Source organism: Vulpes vulpes, chromosome 9, assembly GCF_048418805.1.
Source record: "Vulpes vulpes isolate BD-2025 chromosome 9, VulVul3, whole genome shotgun sequence".
Lineage (NCBI taxonomy): Eukaryota > Metazoa > Chordata > Mammalia > Carnivora > Canidae > Vulpes > Vulpes vulpes.
In genome coordinates, this window is record NC_132788.1 from 56,906,613 (window position 1) to 56,933,489 (window position 26,877).

Consider the following 26,877-nt stretch of genomic DNA (forward strand, 5'->3'; position numbering starts at 1 on the left):
GCTGTTGCCTCTATTCATTTTGTTTAACTCCTCCTGTAAATCGTTTTAACAGTCTTAAGATAGTTTTAGCTCCTATAAATAACATCCAGGAGGACACATGATGACCAAACTCACCCAGGTATCCAGGTTCAACCACGTAGATGGTGCTGTTGGGTAACCTGGAAGCACCCTGCATGCGGATACCTGAATTCTCACTTAAGGAACAAAACAGAAGAAGGAAAACAGACCAGCTGGCAGCATTCAGCTTGGTATGGATGGCTTGATTACCATCAAGACATCACAGGTGTAGGAGAGAGGATGAATACCCCCTTGCCTGAGGCCAAGTACAATGAAGCCGAGTTCCAGAATCAGAGGCCACGCCACTCTTCCTACACTAGCAGAGGAGGATCTCTCCAAGGGACACTGGAAATAGCACGAATAAGTCTAGGACAGACAACCCACAGGGAAAAGAGCCTTGGCCAGGCCCCTCAGATGAGGATGGTCATGCCAGAGAAGGTTCTGGAGGCGAGGAGTGAGGAGAGAGGAGTGAAGCTCTGCTCCTGCCACCACTTCCCATCCCAGAGCCTCTCCACAGAGGTAAGTGATTCCATACAGCCATGTTGCTATTTTGGTTCTTTCTGATTTTCAGACCTTGAGGGAAAACAGGGTTATTTTTAGCCTCGCCAAGCTTTCAGGAAGAAAAAATGACTTCCAAACAGCAGATCTCCTGCACAGGACACCCATATGTACTTGCAGATCGGCCAGGGGCAAAGGATACTCCTGTGGCTGAGAACCAGGCTGCTCTGTCCCAGCTGCACTGCGGTGACCATCGACGTGTCCTGGTCCAACACAGCCACGGGCCGGCCCGCATCTCCCTCAGGGCCCGTGATGCTGTTCTGAAGCTGGAGCTCATACTGCTCGGAAGGCATTGACAGCTCTAGCCGCCCAGAACCAAAGAGGCACAAAGTTGGGGAGACAAGAGCAAAGAGAGGAAACATTAGAAACCAGTATGCCTGTCCCACTCCAAATCCCTGGACCCAGCTATGAGTACTACTGCTTGATTTTTTTTTTTTCTTGCTAAGTTTCAACACTTTTTAAAAATTCCAGTATAGTTAACATACAGTGTTACAATTTTCTCAACACTTTAAAATTTAACATATTCTCCATGCCTGTGGACAAAACTGACACTCTCCATGAATTTTCAGAAGCAATCAGTTTTTTTAGTGATTGCCATAAACTACTTTTTTTTTTTTTAATTAAGCACAGCCTCTGACGCCAATTGCAGACTACCTGCAGAATACAGGAGTTCAGTGAATTCTGCTGCTGCACTAAGGGGCCCAGGATGGGGCTCACGGGAGCCATAAAGCCTCTGGGGGGTTCCAAAAGAGTACCAATCCATGGCTTCCCAACCAGGTTTGGGGAGCTCAGTCTAGGATTTGCAAAGAATTTTCTCTGTTGCTATCCTCACCATCCATCAATGTTTCTCTGCTGTGTCATGTTGAAGTCACTCAATCTGGGCCAGCATGAAAAACGATTTCCCCAGGAAATAATGGGTCCTACAAAACCCACCACTTCTGCGTCAATCTTCTACACCCTAGGGGTAATGATCACGGATGCTTTTGATATAAATGGCTATTGCTGACCACAAAATTAAGACGTGGCAAGACTGTGACTGGTGTTTTATGTGCACATCACCCTCATTCTATCCTACAACCACCCTTGAAACGGGTACTGCTGATGCCCACGCCTTCAAGATGGTGGTGCTGTGGAAACTGGGACAAGAAGTCCGTTGGAGGTCCTATAGTGGGGAGTGGCAGAGCTGGGATTCAAGCCAAAGAGAGCAGGAGTACTGTTGTTTATTACTTTTTTCTTTTAAAGGTTTTATTTATTTATTCATGAGAGACACCCAGAGAGGCAGAGACCCAGGCAGAGGAGCCCAATGTAGGACTCGATCCCAGGACCCCAAGATCACATCCTGGACCAAAAGCAGATGCTCAGCCGCTGAGCCACCCAGGTGTCCCTCTTTATTATTTTTTAATTTAAATTCAACAAACCAACATACAATGCATCATTAGTTTCAGATGCACTGTTACATGACCCCTCCTGGTCTGTCAAATTTCCTACCAAGCCACCTGCTCACAGAGCCTGCAGGTGTGGTGGCCATGTCCCTACACCCCGGCAAGAGAAAGAAGAGAGAACACCAAGAGGCACAGACAGCACCCCTCCTCACCATTCCTCTCTGGTCCCAGCTCAGGACCTGCCACAGGAGGCATCCAGCACAAGGGCCAGGAGGAATTTCAGAATTCCCAAGAATTCTGATGGGAACTCAAAAAGGGAGGCAACCGGTCCACTTCCTGTGTTAGGGTGTCTTTTGTGTGTTGTAGTAAGTCCCCCCAAATTTGCCCTGGAGCAGCAGGTTCTCAAAGTGTGGGCCCTGGACCATCAGCAACACCTGCCAACTACAAATGACTGGGCCCACCCCAGAGCTGCTGAACCTAACTCTGGGCCCAGTGCTCTGGGTTTGAACAGGCCCTCTGGGTGATTCCAGTGCACGCTGGAACTGAGAATCCCTAGTGTATACACAGACCATCTCCTTGTCCTCTACATGGTGGAAGCCCAGCCGAGCTGGGCTGTGTTCATAATATGGCAGCAGTGCATGGAAGATCCATGCCATAATAAAATAATGCCATTGCTCAATAAAGTAGTACTTTATACTGCTTCATGAAATACTAGCTTCCTCCCTTATTTAAAGTTCTCCAAATGAATAGGCCATTTTGGGAAATGAATATACGGTTCTCAAAAGATCTTGCACAAGATAATTACAAAATCCTAAGACAATGAAAATAAGGGGGGGCGTTGGACTCCTGAAATACCTCTTATAATGCAGAACTCACTACTTGTAAGAGGAACTGAATACCGAAGGCTTTGCAGATGCTAAGGGTCACTGTCTATCTGTAAAAATAGGAAGGCTGTTCTTGGGGCACCAGAACAGCCCATCTGCCATCTGCAGAGGGTAAAGGGCCATCCCCAAGGCTACCCTTCCGTAAGCCAGGAGGCCCACATGCCTCCAGGAGACAGGCTCTGTGACCCTCCCAACCCTGGCTGACCCTTCAGATGTGCTTCTAATGCCCCTAACCCACTCTAGGTAGGCTCCAGGGATGACCATGGAGCTCCTGGAGAAGTGGATCTGAGTAAAGGAGGATGAGGAGCTCACTCCCCTGCCTCTGGCTCTAGCCCCTGCTCACACAGCCCATGTGAGCTAGTTCTGGGCAGCCATGGCCCAAGGGTGTGCTGAGTTCCAAGACCCTTTGATACCTGGGTCACCGACACCAGCCTATACAGGTGTTTCTCCTTGCCCCTGTGCATTTTCTCTCTGCCACTTCCACCGTTCCACTTCTCAAGTTATTTCAGACACCAATTCCCTCAATCAGCATGGCCTTCCCACACTTTGTACTGCCTGATAATTTGGTTCCTATGCCAGCTATCTGCAAACAGTACAAACACGAACGGGATTGAGGACTGAGTGGGGAGATCTGTGCCCTGCCCCTACCCTGGAAACGCTGCCCTGCATTAAGAGCACACATACCCCTGTTATAAGTTCCAAGGGCCCCTCTCTCCCTCACCTGCTCCCACCTGTAAGAAGTTTGCAGAGTAATCACCAGATTGGCTACTGGGCTGTGTGCTCTAGGAACCCAGGCAGCATATGCAGCACCCAGCAGACTATGGCACCAAGTAGGTGCTCAATAAATGGGCTTGGAAGAAAGCAAGCCACCTGGGGCATGTAGGTGGCTCAGTGGCTACTAAGCATCTGCCTTTGGCTCAGGGCGTGATCCCAGGGTCCCAAGGATCCAGTCCTGCATCAGACTCACTGAGGGGAGCCTGCTTCTCCCTCTGCCTAGGTCTCTGCCTCTCTCTGTCTCTCACGAATAAACAAAATCTAGAAAGAGAAAGAAAAGAAAGAAAAGAAAGAAAGAAAGAAAAGAAAGCCACCCAATAAAGGGAGGCAGCCAGAAGGGAAATAAAGATATGGAAGAAAAGAAGAAAATCACGTTTAAGGAAAGAAAACTTAAAAAAGAAAAAAAGAAAGAGAATAAATTTGGGGTTACAATGATCTGCATGCTAATAAGTCCAGGTGGCTGGCCTCTCACCTAGAATTCTGAGCCAAAGAGGGATGCCATGTGAGACAGCAGCTGAAATTCACATCCCTGTAAGGCCATCACTCCTGACTTCCCTGCTTAGTCACCTTGTTTAAAACAACAGTGATGTGAATTATATCTCAATTAAAAGAAAACGAGCCCAATCCATCTAAAACAAATGGACAGTTTCCATCTGTATGACTTGTCCATGGTAGACCTTTGCTGTGTATCATTTTTGAACAAACTTTCTATCTCGTTTCCCTACTGATAAAAGGGAGGCAACATTCCTATTTCTGGCCCTGGGGCATCTTTTGTGTGTTCTACTCTTTGACTTCTATGGAGGGTCAGTGACTCAACCCAAAGTTTTCTGGGTCCCTTGAGATGTGTCATTCCTCTGGACTATGACACCTGAACTAACTCAGGGTGAGCTCTCAAGACCTCTCCGTTAAATCACCCACCCTTACCATGGTGACTGCCTTCCCTGGTTGGGCATAGCTCTCAGATCTCTGACCAAGAGGCCCTGCCCTGCTTCCTACCCAGAAGGGGCCCATTCTCAGCTTCCATGGCCTGAGGGGCAGAGTCTTCTGCCACACTGTAACTTCTGATCAGATCCACTGCTCTCAGGTGACACGGTGTCCTTCAGGACCCCATCTATACAACAAAACCCGAGTTTCTTGGATACTGAAGCCTGTATATGCTTCTTAAACAACACTCTGCATCACAGACAGAGTGACCCTCCAACCTGGGGGCGGCACCTGCCTGAACACATGTCAAAGCCCTTGGACAGGTGATACTCCTGTACCTGAGACCCTTGATATCTTGTGTTCTGGTCACAAAACATTAATATACATAGTGGAATACTATTCATCCTTAAAAAGGAAGGAAATTCTGACACATACTACAACAAGGATGAGCCTTGAGGGCATTATGGGTAAGTGAAATCAGCCAGTCACAGAATGATAAATATGGTGGATTCCTCTTCTTTGAGATCCCTACAGAAGTCAAATCCATAGAGACAGAAGGTAGGATGGTAGCTGCCAGGGGCTGGGGAGCAAGTGATCCATGGAAACAGTTTCAATTCTGGGAAGATGACAAAGCTCCAGATAGCCAAGGTGGCGATGATTGCACCACAATGTGAGTACACTTGATGCCACTGAACTGTGCACTTAAAAATGGTTAAAATGGTAAACTTTATTATGTGTATTTTACCATAAAAAGGGGAGCCTCTGCCATGATTACCATGCTGAGTTCATGACCCACCTGTAATCTTCCCTTGCCTGATCTTCTGCACCTTGTAGCGAATGGAGGTCCCCATCATCAGGTAAACGTCGTAAGCTGGGTTCAGAAGGATGTTCTCCAAAATCAGCAGCCTGACCTCTGCAGGGCGCACATGCTTGGAAGAAAGAGGAGGATAGAAAAAGTGAGGGGGGAGTATTGTGCTTGGGTGGTGCAGTCAGTTAAGCATCTGACTCTTGATCTCAGCTCAGGTCTTGAAAAACAGTGAGGTGGGGTTGGGGAACAGCGAGTAGTGTGGTCAAGAAAAAGAATCTAGAACTTCTCAGGATTGTTATGTGGGGACAGAGACGTTAGGGGTGAAAAAACAAGGCAATGTTCATAGCCCCATACCTTCAGACCCCCAAAGCCCCAGGGGAATCCTGTGCATATACTAGGCACATGTTTAGTGGCTACTGCCAAACCCTATGGAGCACATCACTTTACATTATGCACATTACAGCTCAACATACAATCATAATAGTTAAACCACTGGAAAAGTGAGGAGTGGTATCCATGGATACTATGGCCACCAGGGGCTCGGGGGTGCCACCCACAAAAGCCCAAAGGCCAGGGCAAACCTGAGAAGGGGAGAGATGTATGTCCTTGATGAGTGCTCAGCACCCCCCTGGCCACCCCCCAATGCCGTGACCTCCTCATCAAGAAAAGACATGGGAGACTTGAAATGGGAGAAAGACCACCAGTCTGGAGTCCAGCGCACCCCTCGGGTTACCAGAGTCTACCTGGGCCCCCACCTGGCAACTCTTCAAATTGGAGAAAACTTGGCAAAGGAAATGATTCTCATCCACAGACATGCAAATACACCATCTCAGGTGGAGGTGCAGTCAATTGTTGTCCTGTGGATATTGACCAGTTCTGCTTCAAGAATTCCTAAATTCTTGGGGTTCTCTGCTGCAGCTGTAATGTCTTAAAGGTTTCCTCACTTACTAGTAAGTTAAATATGTCTTTGACTCATCCAAAGAGAAAAAAAGCAGCCCTGGGGCCCAGCTCTGTGGCCCAGCACGGCAGACAGGGAAGCACACAGGTAACAGGCAGGACAGAGGTAGACAGGCTGGGCTCGGGGGCCCAGAATAAAAAGAGGCAAATGATCTCCAAACACTAACTGCAGGACTAACCCCTGTAATATGGCATGTCCCGCACTTCTAAAAGCCTCCAGGACCCCCGGCCTACTAGCTAAACCACTAAAGAATGAATCAGGAGGAGTTCTCTCATCTGTCACTTTAGAAATTCAATGGGCAAATGGAGTGCTGCACTGTTCCTGCATGAGCTCTAGGAACCAGGCAAACAAAAGGAAGATCTCACGGTTGTAGTTCAAAGGAGGCAAGGGCAGGGCAGACGTGTGCCCACAACATGCAGGTGCTAGTGAGGCCAGGGTGATTTGGAGTACAGCGAGGTAAGGAGCTTGAGCCCTGTACAGCTAGGACCACCAGTCTCAGGGCTCGAAATGGGGCTCAGAGACAGTGTGGAGGACACCAGGAAATCCCCAGTGTTTTCAGAGCCCCAAATGCTTGGATGCATCCCTATACTAGGACAGGAGAGTATTTGCTGAAAATCAGCTAGTTAATAAACATCCCATTGCTCCTAGACCTCCCTCAAAAGTGACAACGCATCAACTCCTTTGTGACTCTGGAGGTGGTGTACTCTGGCCTCCAACTACCTCTCTCAAAAGCTGTGGTCCCCACACACCAAACCCAACAAACAGAAATATGGAATCACACCTTGAAGTTCCCATTTCATGAACAGTGAAACTTTCACAGTAGAGCAACTCATTTCCACTCCTAAATGTGTGCACAGGCGTGAGTGGGAACAGGCAGCCTGGTGCCACCCCCAGGAAGCCCAGCACTTCCCGGGCCCAAGGGTCCCACCTTGTAGACGGCCTCCTGGATGCGTGCCTTGAGCTTGGAGCTCCCAGTCTTCATCCCAGACACCAGGATGGTGTCCCCCTGCTTGGCCACCTTCTCCATCTCTGAGATGTAGGAAGGAGGGATGTATGTAGACTCCAAGAATGTGAGAATTCTGGAAAAGGAAAGTATCATCAGACCTGATTGGGGAAGGAAAGACCCTAACAGATTCACTGTCTACTGGCACCTCCTAGTAGGGGCCAGACGCTGAAATAAGTGGTGGTGCCCTACCCAGTGCTGCTCAGAAATGTGTCCCTGAAACTTCTTCCTACATCAGAATTGCCAACCTCTTCATGAAAAATGCAGATTCTTGGCCTCTGGCCCAGGCCTTAGTCTGCATGAGACTGGCACTGTGCCTTTTCTCAAAATCTGCATGTGATTATGGTAAACACTGAAATATTAGGACCACCTGTTTAGTCAAAATGCTTCACTCTCATAGATGTGACAGGTGAGGCCCAGGGAAACTAAGAAGCAGGCCCAAGACCATGGACCCAGCTGGGGTGGTGCCAGCAATGCCCACCAGGCTCCCGGGGCTCCCTGCTACATTCTACCCACACCTCTGGGCCAGTTCCTGCCACTGGGAAATGATTCTCAATGACCCTCCCTCTGAAGTGTCAGGAAGAGGGGATCACACCCATCTTCTCGCCCCTGGGGTTAGGCCATGGGGAGAAGCCCCAGGTGGAAGAGAAGTCAGGATGTGGTGACACTGGGGAGGGTCGGCAGGAAGCAGGGCTGGCTTGAGGGACCCTTTCCAATAGTCTCTTTTGCAGCCTGTGATTTATAAGTTAGCCCGCCTCTCCACTTGAACAAGAGCAGTCCACTGGACACGCTTTCATTCTCCCCAAGACCTGCCGGGTGCTGTACTATGCTGTGATTTATTTCCTTGCCCGGTTTTACTAGGTGTTGTCACATCCTGGATTTAATGAAAATCCAGGACACTCTGGTTGCAACATGCCTTAGCACCTTAGATTTTTGGTTAACATTCAGCCCACGTACAGAGTGCCTGGAAGCTCAGGGGGCTGTTGTGACAGGAAACACACCTGGCAGCACAGAATGGGGCAGGGAACCAGCATTCTCTGAATATCTAGTGTGCGTCAGGCCCAGAGATGGGCTCTGAATACCGGTCACCATGCTAACCCACACAGCTGCCCTCAGAGGTAGGCACAATAATCCCCTCCCTCTGATAGAGGAGGAAGCTGATGCCCCGATGGGCTGCGTTCTTGACTAAAGCCAACAGGCAGGAAGCAACCCAGCCAGGATGGGAATCCAAGTCTCTGACTGCGCAGCCCATGTTCCTGGCTTTATGAGATGCCAGAAATTCTAGAGCTCATTTGGCAGACAAAGGTTGAGGGTCCTATCCCCCCAAAGACCTCTGACCCAAAAGGGCAACCCAGCTCGCAGTGTCAGGGCATGAGAATGTCTGCCATGAGAACAGTCATGAGCTGACCTGAGATTTCCCCAAAGTCCCGAGCTGGACTTTTAAAGGTGTAGATAAAAGACCAGACTCTTAATTCCCCACAAAATACTTGCTAATTAGAAAGTGGTAAGACAGTGACTTCACAGTGGGGGCACCCCAGCAGACACCACCTAATGCAAGTGATGACAGTGAAGATCATCAGAGATAGACCCACAAAATCATGATAAGATGCAATCAGGAGAACACAGAAGCTCAACTCTGTGATATTCCTGCCAAAAATGCAAAGCTCTGAGGCTAATCAGGAGGGAGTATTGGATAATCCCAAAATGAGAGACATTCTACAAAATAACTGGACTATATAATCTTCATAAGTATTGAGGTCCCCAAAAAAAAGAAAGACAAAAAACTGTCCCAGGCTGATAGAGATTAAGGGACAGGACAACATACGGCAAGTGACTCTGGCTGGATTTTTTGCTTCATATGAAGGATAAAATTGGGGTAGGTTGGCAAGGCCTGAATGAATGCTAATGACAGTAGGCATCAGTGTTAATCTTCTAATTTTGATGACATGGTGGCTATGCTGGAAAATGTTGTTACTGATAGTAAATGTACACTAATATAATTAGGGACATCAGGTCGGCTCTCAATGGTTCAGGGAGGGACACCACTTTTTGTACTACACTTGCAACTTTTCTGTAGGCTGAAAATAGCTGTGAATTTTTTTTTCAAAATTAACTCTTCCTCTGGAGCTACAGAGTATAATCCTATATGAAATAAGTCCATCAGAGAAAGACAAATACCATATGATTTCACTCACATGTGGGATTTAAGAAACAAAATAAACAAGCAAAGGAAAAAGAAAGGAGAGAGAGAGAGACAAACCAAGAAAGAGACTCTTAACTATAGAGAACTTGTGGGTACTAGACGGAAGATGGTGGGAGGGGGGATGGGGGAAATAGGTAATGAAGATGAAGGAGGGTTCTTGTTGTGATGAGCACCAGGTGATGTACATACCTGTTGAATCACCACACTGTACACTTGAAACTAATATAATAGTTTCAATAATTATTAAATAAATATTAATTATTAATAAATATTAAAACTAATATAATAGTTTCAAGTTTTATAATATAATAGTATATGTTAATTATACTGAAAATAAAATAAAATTTTATAAAGACTGTAAGGGAATACTAAAAAAACTGACTTCCTTTAGAAGAGACTTTATTCTTTTTTTTTAAGATTTAAAATAAATAAATTTAAATAAAGATTATTTATTTATTCATGAGAAACAGGGAGAGAGAGGAAGAGACACAGGCAGAGGGAGAAGCAGGCTCCCTGTGGGGAAGCCTGATGTGGGACTCAATCCTAGGACCCCAGAATCACCTGAGCCAAAGGCAGATGCTCAACCACTGAGCCATCTAAGTGACCCACCTTAGAAGAGACTTTCTTTTTTATTTATTTTTTTAAAGATTTTATTTATTTGTTCATGATAGACATAGAGAGAGAGAGAGAGGCAGAGACACAGGCGGAAGGAGAAGCAGGCTCCATGCCGGGAACCTGACGCAGGACTCGATCCCGGGACTCCAGGATCACGCCCTGGGCCAAAGGCAGGCACTGAACCGCAGAGCCACCCAGGGATCCCCAAGAGACTTTAAAATTTTATTAATAAGGCATGAGACGATGCAGCATACAATATGCAATAGCAGGGGATACAAGCCCAGACCTTGGGTCTGCACAGCACTGGCCAACAGGATTTTCTGGTCCACATTTGCTCTGGCCAATGTGCAGTAATCACTAGCCACATAGCTAACAAACACTTGAAACACAGTACATCTGAGGACGTGGATTTTTCATTTTATCTCATTTAAATTTAAATAGCCAAGGTTGGGTTAGTGATTATCATATTGGATAGTGAATATTTATGTAGATCTGAGTCCAAATTCTAGCTCCACCACTTACCCACCTGACAAATGGCTTAAACTTTCATTTCTATGTCTAAAAGATGGCAACAATGGGCGTATGGGAGTCCATACAGCTGTTGGAGGGATTGAGTGAGTCAAGATGCCTACCGAGCCCATCTTGTAAGGAATCCACCTGCATCCTCCAGTGCTGGGGAACATAGCCTCCTGCTCCTGGGAAGGGCTGTCACTGCTGGAATGTCTTCCTAGCCACAACCTATCTCCCCTCTCACTGCCCTCTGAGGCCATATGCAACCCTTTCCTGCACCCTGTGCAGCTTCCGTTATCTGGGGCAAATTTTCTCTTTCACAGCCAGACATGCCAGCCTCCTTGACAACTTCCCACGGCCCACCAGTGGGCTGCAGAAGCGGCAAGGCTCCCACACAGCCATGTGAGCCACAGTACTCTTCCTTCATCAGTCATGGGGAATGCTGGCCAGCATCCTAGGAACTGCCCTGGGCTCCTTTGCTGAGGTTGATGATGATGATAAAAGACCCCAGCCTACAAGGAGCCAACGGACAGACCCCTTCCTGCTTTCCTGCAAAGGTGAGGCGCCTCTTACCGCAGGGCATTGTGGGAGTCTGAGAACCCATTGGCCTCCGTGTCCTTCACAATTGTCCAGTCAAAGACCAGCCCAGCCAGGGTGCTGAATGTGTTCCCTGTAAGAGCAGATGGGGGGGGGGGGGGGCAGAAATGCAGCAGAGTTAACTGGGGTCCAGGAGAAGGGGAAAACACAGTCAGTACCACCCCTCTGCAAAGCAGGTGTCATGCCTCCATTTCAGGAAAGAAGAACTGAGGCCTACAGGGTCAGGGTCACATGACCATGAAGGGCTCACCTGGGATGTGAACCCAAGTCCTAGGTGAGCACTCGTGTTCTTCCCACTGCACCTCCAGCCTTTGACTGCTCATGACAGGCCCAGGGTAGCATGTGACACCACCACCCCTCACATCAACAAGTACTTTACAGTCTAGGCGAGACTGGAGTCATTTATTCCTCCTTACTCTCCCTCTGCAGAGAAAGAAGCTGGGGATGAAGAGCAGCATCTTGTCTCTGCCTGGATGCCGAGATTCCCAGGGTCCCAGTGTAGAGGAGATGGCAAGCCACCCAAGCTGGCCTTAGCTCTGAAGTTCAGCCTGCTGTCCGTGAGCCTTCTGACCAGATGTCAGGACAAGCAGAGCCTAACCGATGACTGGGCGATGATTTTGGAGATAGGACTCAGAGGGGGTCCTAACAGTCTGCAAAGACCTTCTTAGTGTAAGTACAAGGTCTGGTTCCGTGTAGATGCCCTACAACAGGGTGGGAGATAGAAACCAGTAGGTCTAAAACCAGATCTCTGAGGAGCTGTGGCTTTGCTTTTACCTACACAACGCTGCTTTTACATTTTTGGGTTATTTCTCATCGTTTCAAATTAAGAAATGCAATATATATATATATCCAGCTTCCAAGCTTATTGAAAAGTCTACTGATCCAGCCTCCTGGGCCCCAGTTCCTCTGCTTAGCCTTCTTGAAAGGATCATGGTCTCAGATTTGCCACATTCCCCACCATGCTCTGTTGTCCCCCTCCCCACAGTCTTCATCTGTCTGCCCAGTAACCCAAATAAGAACATCTGAAATCTAGAAAAGCTCTTTCTACAGTGCAAAGGGCAAGGCATTTAGAGTCTGACAGGCCCCAGGTCCCACCCCATCCCACCTGTGAGATCTCAGAAGCCAAGCACAGCAGGGCGTGGCAAAAGCTCCAGAAAACTGGGCTGTCCTGGCCATTACTTTTAGGACAACATAGAGTTACTCTGTGACCCAGTAATTCTACTCCTGGGTATGCGCCCAAGAGAAATGAAAAGCTTTGTCTTCACAAAGACTTGCACATGAATATTCAAAGCAGCATTATTCACAACAGTCAAAAGGTAGAAGCAACCTAAATGTCCATCAACAAATGAATGGATAAACAAATGTGCTCTATCCATACAATGGGATATTATTCAGCCATAAAAAGGAAGGAAATACTCAGTACAATATGAATGAACCTTGAAAACATTATGCTAAGTGAAAGAAACCAGACTCAAAAGACCATACGTTGTATGATTCTATTTATATAAAATGTCCACAATAGACAAATCTATATACACTAAAAGCAGCAGCTGCCAGGGGCTGGAGAGAGGAAAGAATGGGAACTGCTCAAGGGTACTGAGTTTCTTTCCTGCAGTGATGAAAATGTTCTAAAATTACCTAGTGGTGATGGTTGTACAACTTTGTGAATATATCAAAAACCACTGAACTGTACACTTTAAGTGGATGAATTTCATGGTATATGAATCTCAAAAATAAACAAATCTTTTTTTAAAAGTAACATAAGACAGGAAATAAAACAGAGCGGTCAAGAGCAGGGCTTGGCAAACCACATCACACTGCTAGTTTCTGTAAATTAATTTTTATTAGAACACAGTCACTATGCATCCTCTATGATTGCTTTGGAGCAACAGCGGGAGACCAGAGACGGTGTGGCCATATGCTATATGGCCCTTCACAGGAAAAGTCTGCAGAGCACTGGCCAAGAGAGTGGACTTAGGGGCCAGGCTGGAGCTTAGACTCTGGTTCTGCTACACACTAACTACATGTCTTCTCCCTGCATACACGTGTGTTCATACTCTGTGCCTCGGATTCATCATCTGGATATGAAATGAGGTTAGATCATGCAAAGTGCTCAGAGGAGTGCCTGGCCTCAGCGTGGCCTCAAGCTTGGTCATTTGTTCCTAAGATCATTGAGTAATTCCCACAGAACCCTGCTCCTATCACCTCACTGCACAAACCCTTTCCCTGGCTCCCTCTGCTTTCAGACCAATGCAAACCCCCATGTCTGACATGCAAGATCCTTTACATCCTGCATCCCCCACCATGGCACCTGCTTCAAGTTTAGTCTCCTCCAGAATAAAATGGCCTTCTGAGGTGGTCAAACACCATACTCCTCATGACTTGGTCAAACAGCATGTCCCTAAGAAGCTGTCTTGACCTCTGTCCCCCACACTCAACTGCCAACCCTCCCTGAGGTTGCCTCACATCGGATTTGATGACAAGCAGCACTTACTGAGATGCATGTGGCCCCTCATGGCCTGAGCTACTGAGACAGAAGCCAGCCCTTCCTTCCCAGCACCTGGCAGGATGCCCAGCAGGTAGAACTGCTCAGGTGTCACCTGGCTCGCTGAGACCTACTACAGGCTGCCCAGCTCTAAGCCCTTTACACACTTCTCACCAAATCCTTGCAGCCCCCCTGCCCCCGATAAGCACCACTATCTCAATTTCATAGACCAGAAAATAGTTCAGAAAAGTGAGGCAGCTTATCTGATAAATGAATAGACAGGAAGGAGAGACCTGAAAGATGCTCTAGAACAGGGATTTTTTGTCCCCAGGGGACATCTGGCAAAGGCTGGAGATACTTTTGGTCCTCAAAACTTGGGGAGTTCTACTACCTTTCATAGGTAAAGGCCAGGGAGGTTGCTGAACATCCTATAACATCCTAGACAGACCCTACCACAAATAATTATCCAGCCCCAAGTGTGGATACTAGCAAGCTGGGAAATTCTGATCTAGAGAACTTTATTTTTAAGCAGAGGGAGCTGGAGAGGTCAGGGAAGATTTCAAAGACAAGGTAAGGCAAGGACTGGGCTTAAGTTTTGTGAGATCCCTCACTTGAAAGGTGTCTATTGCCTGACTTTCTCCCATAGGAATCTTAGCCTACAAATTTCCCTTTGCTCAGCTTCCCAAGAGGTTAGGCTGCAACCAAGACAGTCCAAGAACAGATCTTCTAAGAGCCCCAGAACAATCCAATATTGGATCCAGTGAAGTAAAGTGAAAGACGGTGCAAGGGACAGCACACAGACGTGTCCCAGCGTGCACACACATTTGCATGTGTGCCCTGCAGTCTGGACCAGGGAGCCAACCCCAGCCCTCAAAGCCAGGCAAGGAGAAGGCGCCCACTGTTTCCAGAGTGGTGATTCAGTGAGCCTCTCCCAGCTTCTCATTGCTGCCAAGACATTGGATGTCAGCTTCCCAAAGGTATGCCTTTACCCAGCACAATCCCGTGCACAGGCATGGAATCTGCCTCCAGGGATGCCGAATCTCTCATCTCACAGGCCCTGCTGCAGAGGCCAAGGGGTGCCACCTCCCAAGGCCTGGGGGCTACTCAGAGTGGTCCTGACCTCTTCAGCATCTCCCCAGCACTAACCCTGCCATCCTGGCTGGAACAGCCCTCCACGGGGGAACAGCAGGGCCAGACGTGGAGGGACAGAGAAGCAGACTGTCAGGGGCACGTCCTCACCTTCAGAGTCCAGAGCCTGGATCTTCAGCTCCAGGGGAGAGTCCTCCAGGTAGAGTTCACGGGTAGTGGAGACAATCTGAATGCCGTGGATGAGGTCAACGATGGCATCACAGCGCAGGACCTGGCCCGTGGCTGGAGGGACGGGAATAGAGGGGTTGGCACAGAAGGCGGTACCCCGACCCCACTCCAGGGTCTCATAGCTCAGGTACTCTTGCACTTTGGCAAAGATGAGACCAACCAACAAAACCACGACCATGAAATGGAGCCGGGTGATCCTCAGAAGCCAAGCTGCTGACCAGCACGCAGGCCTTCTCAAAGTCAGCGCGGACCTGTACGGAGTAAGGGCTCGGAGGCATTTTCATCACCCCTCTTGCACTTTTGCAAGGTGACCACCAGCATTTTAGGCTGTGTATGAGAAAACTCCTCAGAGAAAATCTGGTTTTGATGGGGTGTGACCATTAAGTTAAATGGCCAGGATACATTGTGATGAGTTAGAATCCAGAAAGATAACGCTGTTCTGAATGCTTGTCCCTACGCTAAAATTAGGAACTGCACCCAGAGTTTGTTTGCTTTGCACTGGTGTTTTCACACAAGACTATCAACTGTACTATAGAATAAAAGAGTTGTGTGAGCAAGCACAGAGCTTTTTACTTGCTCCATAAATAAGATACATAAATGGCATTACCTGGAGAATTCTCCAGTTAAAAATAATGGCATGTGACAAAAAATCATTGTGACCATTCTCCAGGCACCATATGAAAACCTGTGTACTGTTAATGGTACCTTGTTTGAAAGCACTACATCAAAAGCCATAAAAAATATTCATATGTAAAACTGGGAATCTATCCTTGGCAGAAAATAGCTTCAAAGAATCCAAAATTGTTCTCTGTACAAACATATTTACTTTTCTATATATGCTGGAACAAACATTTGAAAACAATCTAAAGTCCAATAGAAGGGGATTCTTACAGGACAACCCCCCTATGAGGAATATTATTCAGCCATTAAAAATGGCTCTAATAAAAATAAGAACTTTTCATATCATGTTAAGTGGAAGAAAACATGACAGGAAATGACATTAATTGTCTTCTAAGCATTTTACAACCATAGGATGTTAAGTTAAATATGGGGTAGTAAAAGAATTGCAACAACTTTCTTCACTTTGACTCTACCCACAGAGGAGTTATCTGGGTAACAAATAATTATTTATAAATTAAAGTCAGGGGATGCCTGGGTGGCTCAGTGGTTGAGCATCTGCCTTTGGCTCAGGTCGTGATCCTGGGGTCCCAGGATTGAGTCCCACATCAGGGTCCCCATGGGAAGCCTGCTTCTCCCTCTGCCTATGTCTCTGCCTCTCTCTCTGTGTCTCTCATGAAGAAATGAATACAATCTTTATAAAAAAAAAAAAAAGAAATGAAAGCCAGCCTCCACGAGAGGGAAAACAGGACACAGTGCTGTTGGGAGGCACTAGAGCTGGTGCTGCTTGCTTGGCCTCCCCTCCTGCCTGAGCATCCTTTGCCCCAACAAGAGAAAGAGAAAGCACTGCCAAGGGCGGGCTACGTGGCCAAGGTCTCAGTGGGGTGATTCCCATCTCTTGTCCCTGCCAGGGGTTCCCACAGGGCACTCAAAGCTCTTACTGATGTCCTCGGCGAAGATGATGCTGGTCAGGCGGGCAGGCTGAGACAGGCGTGCCTGCACCACTGCCTTTTGGGAGCACTGTCCTTCATCCGCTCCCAGTGGCTCTATACTGGCCACCTCTGGCCGGGTAGATGACCTGCGACAAGAAGGTAAGAACTGACTCTCTGAAGCTCCCCCAAGAGGCACAGCGGGGCCCAGAAGCCAAAGGTGCAATTCCCCATCTGGAGCTACATCCCAGACTTAAACGGAGAACAAAGGTGGGCAGCATCCAGGATCTTCACACCCGGGAAGACATGGGGCCTGGCTGATGCCCCTCCAAATAGGAGAATGATCACCTGAGTGCATGGGACCTCTACACACATTTCTGCCGAACAAATTAAACAGGACACCTAACACATGGGAACAATCTCCATGATCAGTAGATGGTCACCTTACAAGACTAATCTATGCAACTAGAAATGACTCTCTATCGGTGGGAAAACTGCCTATGGTGTCTGGTTAGGAGGAACCGCTGTGTATCCCTGCTGACCTCTGGGCGAGCCTGGCACATAACAGGTACCCAGACAGCTCTAAACAGGTCTTATAAAACCTGGACATCATCAACTGTAAGGATAACAATTGCGATCATAAAATCCTGATGTGCACAGAGCTGACATTACAGAGAAGATGGGGAGAGAGACCAGTAACATCTATAAGGTGACTTTCTATTGGGAGACAGGGCTTGACAACAACAGGATGAAGGGGATAGCATGGCTGGGGGAGTGAGCCAAGGTTGGTGCCATGGTTTCTCACCTATGACACAGGCTAACAACAGTTTCCGAGTTGAGGCGGGATGGGAATGAGTGGCTATGGGCAGAGCAGATAGTTCACAGAAAGTACTGAATGAGCATGTGTCATTGTAGTTCTCTGCAGACAGAAAGCTCAGGGGAGCCTCTGGGGGAGACCCCTCAGTGAATACCACACAAATATCTGGTGTTTCAGGCAAGGCCCTGATGTGGGAACAGCCAGGAGCGCTTCAAGAACAGGAGGGCTAGTGTGATCTGAGGCCTGAGACTCAGGTCAGGGAGCTGGGCAGTGGCTGAGGTCAAGGAGATGGGAGGTACTGGCCAGAGCCTGTGCTCTTAACCAACACCCTGACCTGCTAATGGCTTTTTGTGAGAATTGTTCAAAATTTGGAGTCTAATCATCAGGGAAATGTAAGTCAAAACTACAATGTGAGATCATTACCTCACACCTGTTAGAATGGCTATTATCAAAAAGATAAGAGATAACAAGTGCTGGCAAGGAGGTGGGAAAAGGGGAGCCCGCCAGCACTATTAGTGGGAATGCAAGCTGGTGCAGCCACTCTGGAAAACAGTATGGAGGTTCCTCCAAAAAAATTAAAAATAGAGCTACCATATGATCCATCAATTCCACTTCTGAGAATATATCCTGAGGAAATGAAATCACTAACTTGAAGAGATATCTGCACTCCCAAGTTTATTGCAGCACTCTTCACGATAACCAAGACATGGAAACAACCTAAGTGTCCATCAATTGTCAAATGCATAAAGAAAATGTGGAACACACACATACACACACACACACAATCACACTGGAATATTACTCAGCCACAAAAGAGGAAATCCTGCCTTTTGTGGCAACACGGATGGGCCCTCAGGGTGTCATGCTCAGTGAAACAAGTCAGAGAGAAAGACAAATACTGTATGAGCTTACTTATATGTGAACTCTAAAAGCAACCAAACCCATAGGTGCAGAGAACAGATTGGTGGTCGCCAGAGGTGGGGCAGAGTGGGGAGGAAATGGGAGAAGGGGATCAAAAGGGATAAACTTACCTTTAACTTACTTTAACTTACTGTAACTATGTATGTGATGGGTGGTAACTAGACTTACTGTGATCATTTTGCAATATACACATGTATCAACTCATTATGTTGTACACCTTAAACTAGTACAATGTGATATGCCAAGTACATCTCAATAAAAAAATCCTTAAAGGAGATGGCAGGAACGGAGATCAGGGAGGCACTAGAGGCCAGAAGCAAAGAGCTTGGATCTGTTCCAAAAGCAATGACAAGCCCCTGGGGGATCTTAAGCAGGTGCACGATCCAGTCCGCTGCACACTCTACAGAGGAGAAAACAAGGTGTTGCCCTCAGGGAGTTGGCAGTATAATCCAGGACCTAGGGAAGGAGGGCCCCCCATGCAGAGTGTCCAACACTCATTCCCAGGGCTTGCACTCAGCACCCTGATCACAGCAGGCTCTTCCAGTCTTAGCTTCCTTCCCTGTCCTTTGCTTAATTAAATTCACTGGAACACCATCGATCTGGGATATTCAGAAAGAAACTCATAAGAAAAAAAAAAATGCCTGGTATTAAAAAGCAATGGTGTGAAATGTAGCCAAAGAGACATCTCCACGTCTGCTGGCATGTCACGGGTTGGGTGTCTCTCCAGGGCCAGGTAGGCACAGCAGCACCTCCTCACACACCTGAGGATGCTCACATGGCACCAACACCACAGACGCATGCCGAGCTGCTGGTGGGGTGCCTGGAGATGCTCGGCATGCGTCTGTGGTGTTAGTGCCATGCGAGCATCCCCACACCTCCACTCAAAGTACTCAGAACAGAAACCTCACCCACTGTGTTAAGGAAGGAGCCCCAAGCCCCTGAGGAAGTGCACTGCAGTCCCCTTGCAGAGGGTTTTCTTCTGAGAAAACAGCATGTCAGAGACTAAGGAAAGACAAAGTGGGCAGGGACACACACACAGGTAAGAAAGTGAGAGGAGGTGCCTGTGACAATGCGCCTCACACCATGCTAGAAACACACTTCATTTAGCTGGTGGCAGCTCTGGGACTCAAAGATAGTTTTGTTTCTTCTTTTTAAAGATTTTATTTATTTGAGAGAGAGAGAGCACAGCAGAGGGGAGAGGCAGGGGTAGAAGGAGAAGCAGTCTCCCCACTGAGCAGGGAGCCTGATGTGGGGCTCCATCCCAGGACCTCAAGATCATGATCTGAGTCAACGGCAGATGCTTAACCGACTGAGCCACTCAGGCACCCCTCTAGATAGTTTTCAGGGGCACCTGGGTGGCTCAGTGGTTGAGTGTCTACCTTTGGCCCAGGTCGTGATCCCCAGGTCCTGGGATCCAGTCCCACATTGGGCTCCTTGCAGGGAGCCTACTTCTCCCTCTGCCTGTGTCTCTGCCTCTGTCTCTCATGAACAAATAAATAAAATCTTTTAAAAAAAAAAAAAAATCTTTTAAAAAAATTTTTAAAAATAAGATAGTTTTCAAAGACTGTTAAACCACACAAACACACACATATATAAAACACGTGGAACCGAGTGTGGAAATAAGAAAATTAGAAAACTCACACGGATGAGAAGAGGCTAACAAGGCAGGACAAAAAACCCACAATGTGGACCCCATCCAGGAACAGAAGAAGAACCTCCATGGGAAAACTGTGACATGCAAATAGTCTAGACATTGGTGACTATTCACTGGTGTTCATTTCTTCATCTTGATGAACGTTCCTGGTTGTGGGACACATGAACTTCAGGGAAGCTGGGTAAAGGATATAAGGAATCTCTATATTATCTTTGCAACATTTCTATAAATCTAAAATTATTCCAGGGCAGCCTGGGTGGCTCAGCAGTTTAGCGTGTCGCCTTCAGCCCAGGGTGTAATCCTGGAGACTTGAGATCGAGTCCCGCATCAGGCTCCCTGCATGGAGCCTGCTTCTCCCTCTGCCTGTGTCTCTGCCTTTCTCTCTCTCTGTGTCTCTCATGAATAAATAAATAAAATCTTTTTAAAAAAATAAAAGTAAAATAAAATTATTCCACAATTTAAAATTTAAAAAAGACAAAAACAAAAAATTAATTAATTAAAAAAAGACGGGGTGGGGGGTAAATACGCCAAGCACAGAGGATGTTTTAGGGCATGAAACTATGCTGTTTGATATGATGATGATGACACAAGTCATTGTACGTTTGTCCAAACCCACAGGACATAGGATGCCAAGTATGAGCCACGATGTAAGCTAAAGACTTTGGTGGCCAATGATGTGTCGATGTAGGTTCACTGATTCTAACAAATGTTGACAGTGGAGGATGTTACAGGGGGTGCTCTGTAATATGGGATTTCTGTGATTTTGGCTCAATTTCTGTGAAGGCTGAAATTGCTCTCAAAAATAAAGTTTATTTCAAAAGACAATTCATCATATCCCACTTCTATGCTTCAGAAACAGTGTGGTATATGTCTTGCTTGCTCCCTGGCCCCTTGGTGGCCAGACCTGGGGGCTCCCAGTCTGGGCTGAAAACACCTCCTCACTTTTCTGAATCTCAGTCTCCTCAAGACTAAAACAAGGACAGCTACCTCTTCTCCCGCTACCCCACAGCAGCGAGCTAATCTGAGACGGAGCCCGGGGTAATGAATCAATACAGGTAAGAACGGTGCTAGGCCAGGAATCAGGAATTCTCTCTCCCGCATCCCCCCACCCTTGCAGGGCTGCCACCTAAAGGCCCTGGCAGCCTGGAGGTCTGGCTGGAAACACCCCACCTCTCCCTCTAGGCCTGCGTGCTGCCAGGTGAGGTTCAGTCCAGATGAACCTGTCCGAGAGAAAGCTGGCAGATCACATTTAGCCTTAACAATCGCCTTAACAAAACTCACAGGTGAAATTAATTTAATAGACTTGGTTAGAGCAGTTTGAGATTCACACAAAATTGAGTGCTAAGTAAGGAGAGTTCCCATACTCTAACCCCCACACACTTGTCAACATGCCTCAAGGGAGGGTACGTCTGTGACAACTGGGAACCCACACTGACACATCACCATCACCCAGAGCCTACAGTTTACGTGGGAGTTCATTCTCGGGGCTGCAGTCTGTATGAGGACATGTATCCAGCATCTGTAACCCACACTTAGTGGTTTCACTGCCCTAGAAAACCTTGTGCTCCACCGATTCATTCCTATTTTTTAAAAAGTTCCTATTAAAAAGACATTATTAAGGGGCGCCTGGGTGGCTCAGTCAGTTAAGCATCTGCCTTTGGCTCAGGTCATGAATTCAAGGTCCTGGGATTGAGCCCCAACTTTGGTTTCCTGCCCAGCAGGGAGCCTGCTTCTTCCTCTCCCTCTGCCTGCTTTTTTTTTTTTTCTCTCTCTCCCAAATGAATAAATCTTAAAAAAAAAAAAAAAAAGCCATACTAAAGCAATAGAGGAATTAATTTTAATTATACCTATGATGTAACCCAACACATCCCAGACGTCCTCATTCCAACACACTGCCCAGCGACACTGAGGCACTCAACGCCACTTGAGGAGACTGGCAAAGGCCCAGGCCAGCCAGCTCTGTGGACTGCTCTGCAGGTGGAGAGCCAGGTAGGCACACACTCCTCTCGATCCACCTCCTGTCCCAGGGTTATCTTCTAACCCCTGCCAAGGCCTGGCTTGGGAGTTGGCAGGTGCTGAGCGCTCTTAGCACCTCTTGAGAAAGTTTCCCCTCTTCACCTTTAGGGCTGATCCAAGGGTGCTAAGTCTCCAGATAACAGCCTCCAGATAAGACAAAGCAGCATGCTGGACCTCCAGCTGGAAGGAGGTGCCCACCCCATCCTGAGGCCTGCAGGCTGTCCTAGCATCCCAGCCAGGAGACAGGGGGATCCCACGCAGGGGAGACAGGCTCCAGCACAGGCTGGCAGCAGGCTTCAGCCTCAGTCACTGCACCTGCTCAACTCGGCTAAGCTGGGGCAATGGGAGCCACACTCCTTAACAGGGCCAGAAAGCACCTCAAAAGAAACACTAAAGTGCCGAGAAACGTCAGCAGATGTGGCAGAGGGCCAGGCCTGGAACAGACCATGCCACATCCCCTACCCGCTCATGTCGCCCACAAATTTTCTCTGATCTCCAGGATGCTGCATCTGAAGCTTCTGGAATGGCTCATGCCAGCCCCCTACAGGTTGCCCCTAGGCAACCCCCGACAGCCTAGGGTTGTGTTTCTGTTACCAGCAGAAGGGCTCTTTTCAGTTATCTGACATTTTCTGGGACATCCTGAGGCCTGCCTGCTTCAGCTGGTACTTTTAAGAGGCACAAAAGAACCTCAGAATCCAGTAATTGTGTGTCTCTGTCACAGTGAGGTTCACATGGAATATAGGTGAAAAAGCATATTCGAAAGTGTTTGTTGGGAATGTGTCAGGCAGGCACCCTTGGGACTCGAAGCCCAAACAGAGACTGCCAGGGGAAGGGGGTAAAAACACTGGGCAGCAACCAGGACAGAGGGGCACCTAGTGGCTCAGTTGAGCATCTGCCTTCAGTCAGTCCCAGGTCGGGCTCCCTGCAGGGAGCCTGCTTCTCCCTCTGCCTGTGTCTCCGCCTCTCTCTGTCACTCTCATGATTCAACTTCTAAATATAAATATTTCCCCCTAACAGTGAACATAACTTAGAGAATGGCTGTTGTGCCCTCACTGTACAGGGAAGTAAACAGAGGCTCAGAAAGAGGGAACTGGTTATGGGCCATGCTGCGGGCCAGGGCCAGCACACATGTGATCCAAGGCCAAATTTGGCTGTCTTCTGCTGTTCAAGTCCCCTTCTGGATACACAGAAGTGCTCTCTCTGCATCTCACAGATCTCCAAGTGGGCTTTAAAAACCGTACAGATGCTCTAGGAGGGTAGGCTGGCTCCATCCGGGGTTGGGCATGAAGACCTGGCTACACATATGCAATTCTGGCATATTTCTGCTTCCAGGATCTGGCAAAAGAATCACCTTTTCCAGAGAGGGAGAACGGGTAATTATCGAGATACAACAGTTAATCACACCAAGCCAGGCACACAGAGGCAGGGAGTGGCAGAGGAGATAAGAGAGGGAATGATGAGCAAGAGCACCTCACATCTGGCTAGTGCTGAGACCTCAGGGGACTATTTTTTTATTAAAAAATAAAAGTATGGGACACCTGGCTGGCTCAGTTGGAAGAGCATGTGACTCTTGATCTTGGGGTCATGAGTTCAAGCCCCATGCTGGCTATAGCGATTACCCAAATAAATAAAACTTTAAAATATAATATAAAAAGGTGCTGGGGGAGTTCAATAATCTTATGTGTCAGCTTGACTGGGTCAAGAGGTCACTTGGGTAAACATTATTCTGGGTGTTTCTGCAAGGGTATTTTTGGATGAGATTAACATTTAAACCAGTAGACTAAGTAGATTGCCCTAATGTCAGTGGGCCTCACTCAATCAGTTGAAGGCCTGAATAGACCAAAAGAGCTGATCCTCTTCCAATTAAGAATTTATCTTGTCAAAAAAGAAAAAAAAAGAATTTATCTTGTCTGACTGCCTTTGAATTGGGACATTGGCTTATTGCCTTCAGACTCAAACTGAAACATCAGCTTTTCCTGGGTCTCCAGCCTGCAGCCTTTGGATGAGAGTTTTATCATTGGCTCTCCTAGGTCTCTAGTTTTGCCAACTCATCCTATAGATCTTGGGGTTTGTGAGCCTCCAAAATTACATGGGCCAATTCCTTATAATAAATCTCTTTAAATATAATAAAATTATATACTATTGGTCCTGTTTCTCTAGAAAATCCTTACTAATACAGGGAGATGGAAAAAGATCACAAAGGGGATTGTCCACCATGTGTTATGCCCAGAGCTGAAAACTGATACCCATCAGATTACTTATCCTCCAGCATGCCCATCTGGGAAAATGAAGCTGAGGCTTAGAGAGGTCCAGCAATTTCCCCAAAGCCACACAGCTGTAAGTGGCAGGGCCAGGGATCACAACAAGGTCTGTGCAACAAAAGGTCCAATATTTCTCCCACTTCATGAGTCTCTTCCCCAGGGTATGGCACACACAACACTGGAGAGGAGTGGTACACAGATGAACTGACTTCAATGGACTCTTTATGTATTTCAATCATTATTCTTTCATTTTAAATTGTTTTAGGAAAAATAGGGATCCCTGGGTGGTGCAGCGGTTTGGCGCCTGCCTTTGGCCCAGGGCGCGATCCTGGAGACCCGGGATCGAATCCCACGTCGGGCTCTCGGTGCATGGAGCCAGCTTCTCCCTCCGCCTGTGTCTCTGCCTCTCTCTCTCTCTCTCTGTGACTATCATAAATAAATAAAAATTTTTTTAAAAAAAAAGGAAAAATAAATTATATTAAACTCATGAGCTCATAGATGTTAATACTGAAGACAACATCAATATCAAAAAAAAAAGAGAGAGAGACATTTGGTTGAAATAGTAAATTCCAATATCGTCGTACATAAAAAAGGCCCAACTCTGACAGGGGCACAAAGCATCTGCAGTTTGACAGCATGGGTGGCATGGGGTCCAGGGAGAGTGAGGGGCTGAGCCTCGCCACGCCAGCCACATCTCCTCTCTGGTACTATTGTATCCACTACCATTTCCCAAGGTTTCCAGAAAAACAAAGACAGAGCAGCCTTGCACAGTGATACAAACAGCTCTGAAAACACGTCCTGGCTTGTACATCTTTCCACTGCTCCCCAGTTTAAATTAACTGCCACTCCGCACAAAGGACTGGTGGTGCCTCAGCTGGCACACACTTGCTTCCTCCCTAGGTCTCGGCAGGGGCCAGCAGGTCTGTCCCACCATCTCACACACAAGCACTCCCCAGGGCCCCCGGGACAGGCTCCAGTGGCTTCCCTGGGCCCCTGTGCAGGGTGGTAAGCAGCACTTGGTGATGTTCTCTCACCCGTGGCTGTCTGCTTGCTACCAGGTAAGGCCCTAAGATGGCACGGTGCTGCCACTCACCAGCTGTGTGGCCTTTGGCAGATGATTCAACCTCTCTGGGCCTCGGTTTCATCTACACAATGGAATAAACATCATTCCTGCCGCAAAGGATTGGGGTGGCTTAGATGGCATAGAAAATATTAAACTCTTACCATGGGCCTTGTACATAGGAAGCTCACAAGTTCAGGAAACAGAAGGTGGTTCCCAAATGAGGGATCTTTGGTACAGTTCTGACCACAAGAACTTTGCTTGTTAAAGAAAGTTAGACAGGGATGCCTGGCTGGCTCGGTTGGTGGAACATGCGGCACATGATCTTGGGGTTGTAAGTTTGAGACTCATTTGGGTACAGACGTTACTTAAAATGAAATCTTAAAAATGAATGAAGGCAGTCAGGTAGACAATGCAGGTCCTTCTATACCGTGATCACTTATGCCTCACACTATCCATCCCCTTCCCTGAGTGAAGGCTGACCCTGGTCCCTGCTGTCAGGGCCCCCACGGCAGCTTCACCATGAGCCCCACCACCCACAAAGGCAGACATCTTCAGAACCACAAGCAGAGATTCAAGTCCAAGACAGGGTTGCTGGCCTGAGGCCACACTGCTGGCAAGATCCCAAGCCACTGGACTTGGAGTCTAACCTCTACTCGGAAGCCCGCCTCTCCCCCCACCCTACCCCAGCTCTCACACGTTCATTCTTTTGCTGCTGCTGTTCCTGCCACTTCACACACCCTTCTTCAAGCTCTCTGGCTGCACTGCCTTCATGGCTCACAGTAAATGGCAGCTCTTCCATGGACCCATCCCCAAGCCTCCTCACACCTCTCCTCTCAGGCCCACAGCCCCACTGGTCCTCCATGGGGTCCCTAATACACACATTCATTCATTCATTCATTCATTCATTCATTCACCAAATCCATACTGACTGGGTCACATGCCATATTTCAGGTACTGTTCTAAGTGCTGGGGAGTACACCAAAGTACAAAATCTGCATTAGTCCCCACCTTCATGAAGCCTTCATCTCAATGAGAAAAAAACAAATAAGCGAATATAGGATCTTACACAATAGGGCTGTGAACAAACATAAAGCAGGGATAGGAAAGGTTGTGATTTTCAGGAGGATGGTCAGAGGAGGGCTAACAGAGAGGGTGACTTTTTTTTAATGATTTTATTTATTTATTCATGAGAGACACAGACAGAGAGGCAGAGACATAGGTGAAGGGAGAAGCAGGTTCCCTGTGGGGAGCCCGATGTGGGACTCAATCCCAGGACCCCGGGATCACACCCCAAGCCAAAGGCAGATGCTCAAGCACTGAGCCACCCAGATGCCCCAAGAGGGTGACGTATGAACACAGCCTCAAATGTGTCTGAAGCAGAGGCCATCATTGGCTCTTTGAACATCTGGAAGAAGAGCATTCAAGGCAAAAGGATCAACACGCCCATATGGCTCAAGCCAATGGCTCAGCAATGATCCTCTTCCTGTCCAACTTCCCTCAGAGACAGTGTGAGGACAGAGTCT

At 47.6% G+C, this 26,877-nt stretch overlaps 1 protein-coding gene across 3 annotated transcripts in view; it reads right to left on the bottom strand.

Annotated features, from left to right (window-relative positions):
* NUP210 (nucleoporin 210) overlaps positions 1–26,877 on the bottom strand; it is a 156,619-nt gene that overhangs the window by 69,836 nt on the left and 59,906 nt on the right. For all 3 annotated transcript variants that reach the window (XR_011994302.1, XM_072720204.1, XM_072720203.1), the window contains exons 2-8: positions 16,635–16,771; positions 14,998–15,129; positions 11,250–11,346; positions 7,274–7,424; positions 5,376–5,508; positions 758–916; positions 115–183 (exon numbers count right to left, since the gene is read on the bottom strand). Coding sequence is in view for 2 of the 3 variants with exons in the window: in XM_072720203.1 (XP_072576304.1) it covers positions 115–183; positions 758–916; positions 5,376–5,508; positions 7,274–7,424; positions 11,250–11,346; positions 14,998–15,129; positions 16,635–16,771 (878 nt within the window). In the remaining variant the exon portion in view is untranslated. The remainder of the gene's footprint in view (positions 1–114; positions 184–757; positions 917–5,375; positions 5,509–7,273; positions 7,425–11,249; positions 11,347–14,997; positions 15,130–16,634; positions 16,772–26,877) is intronic.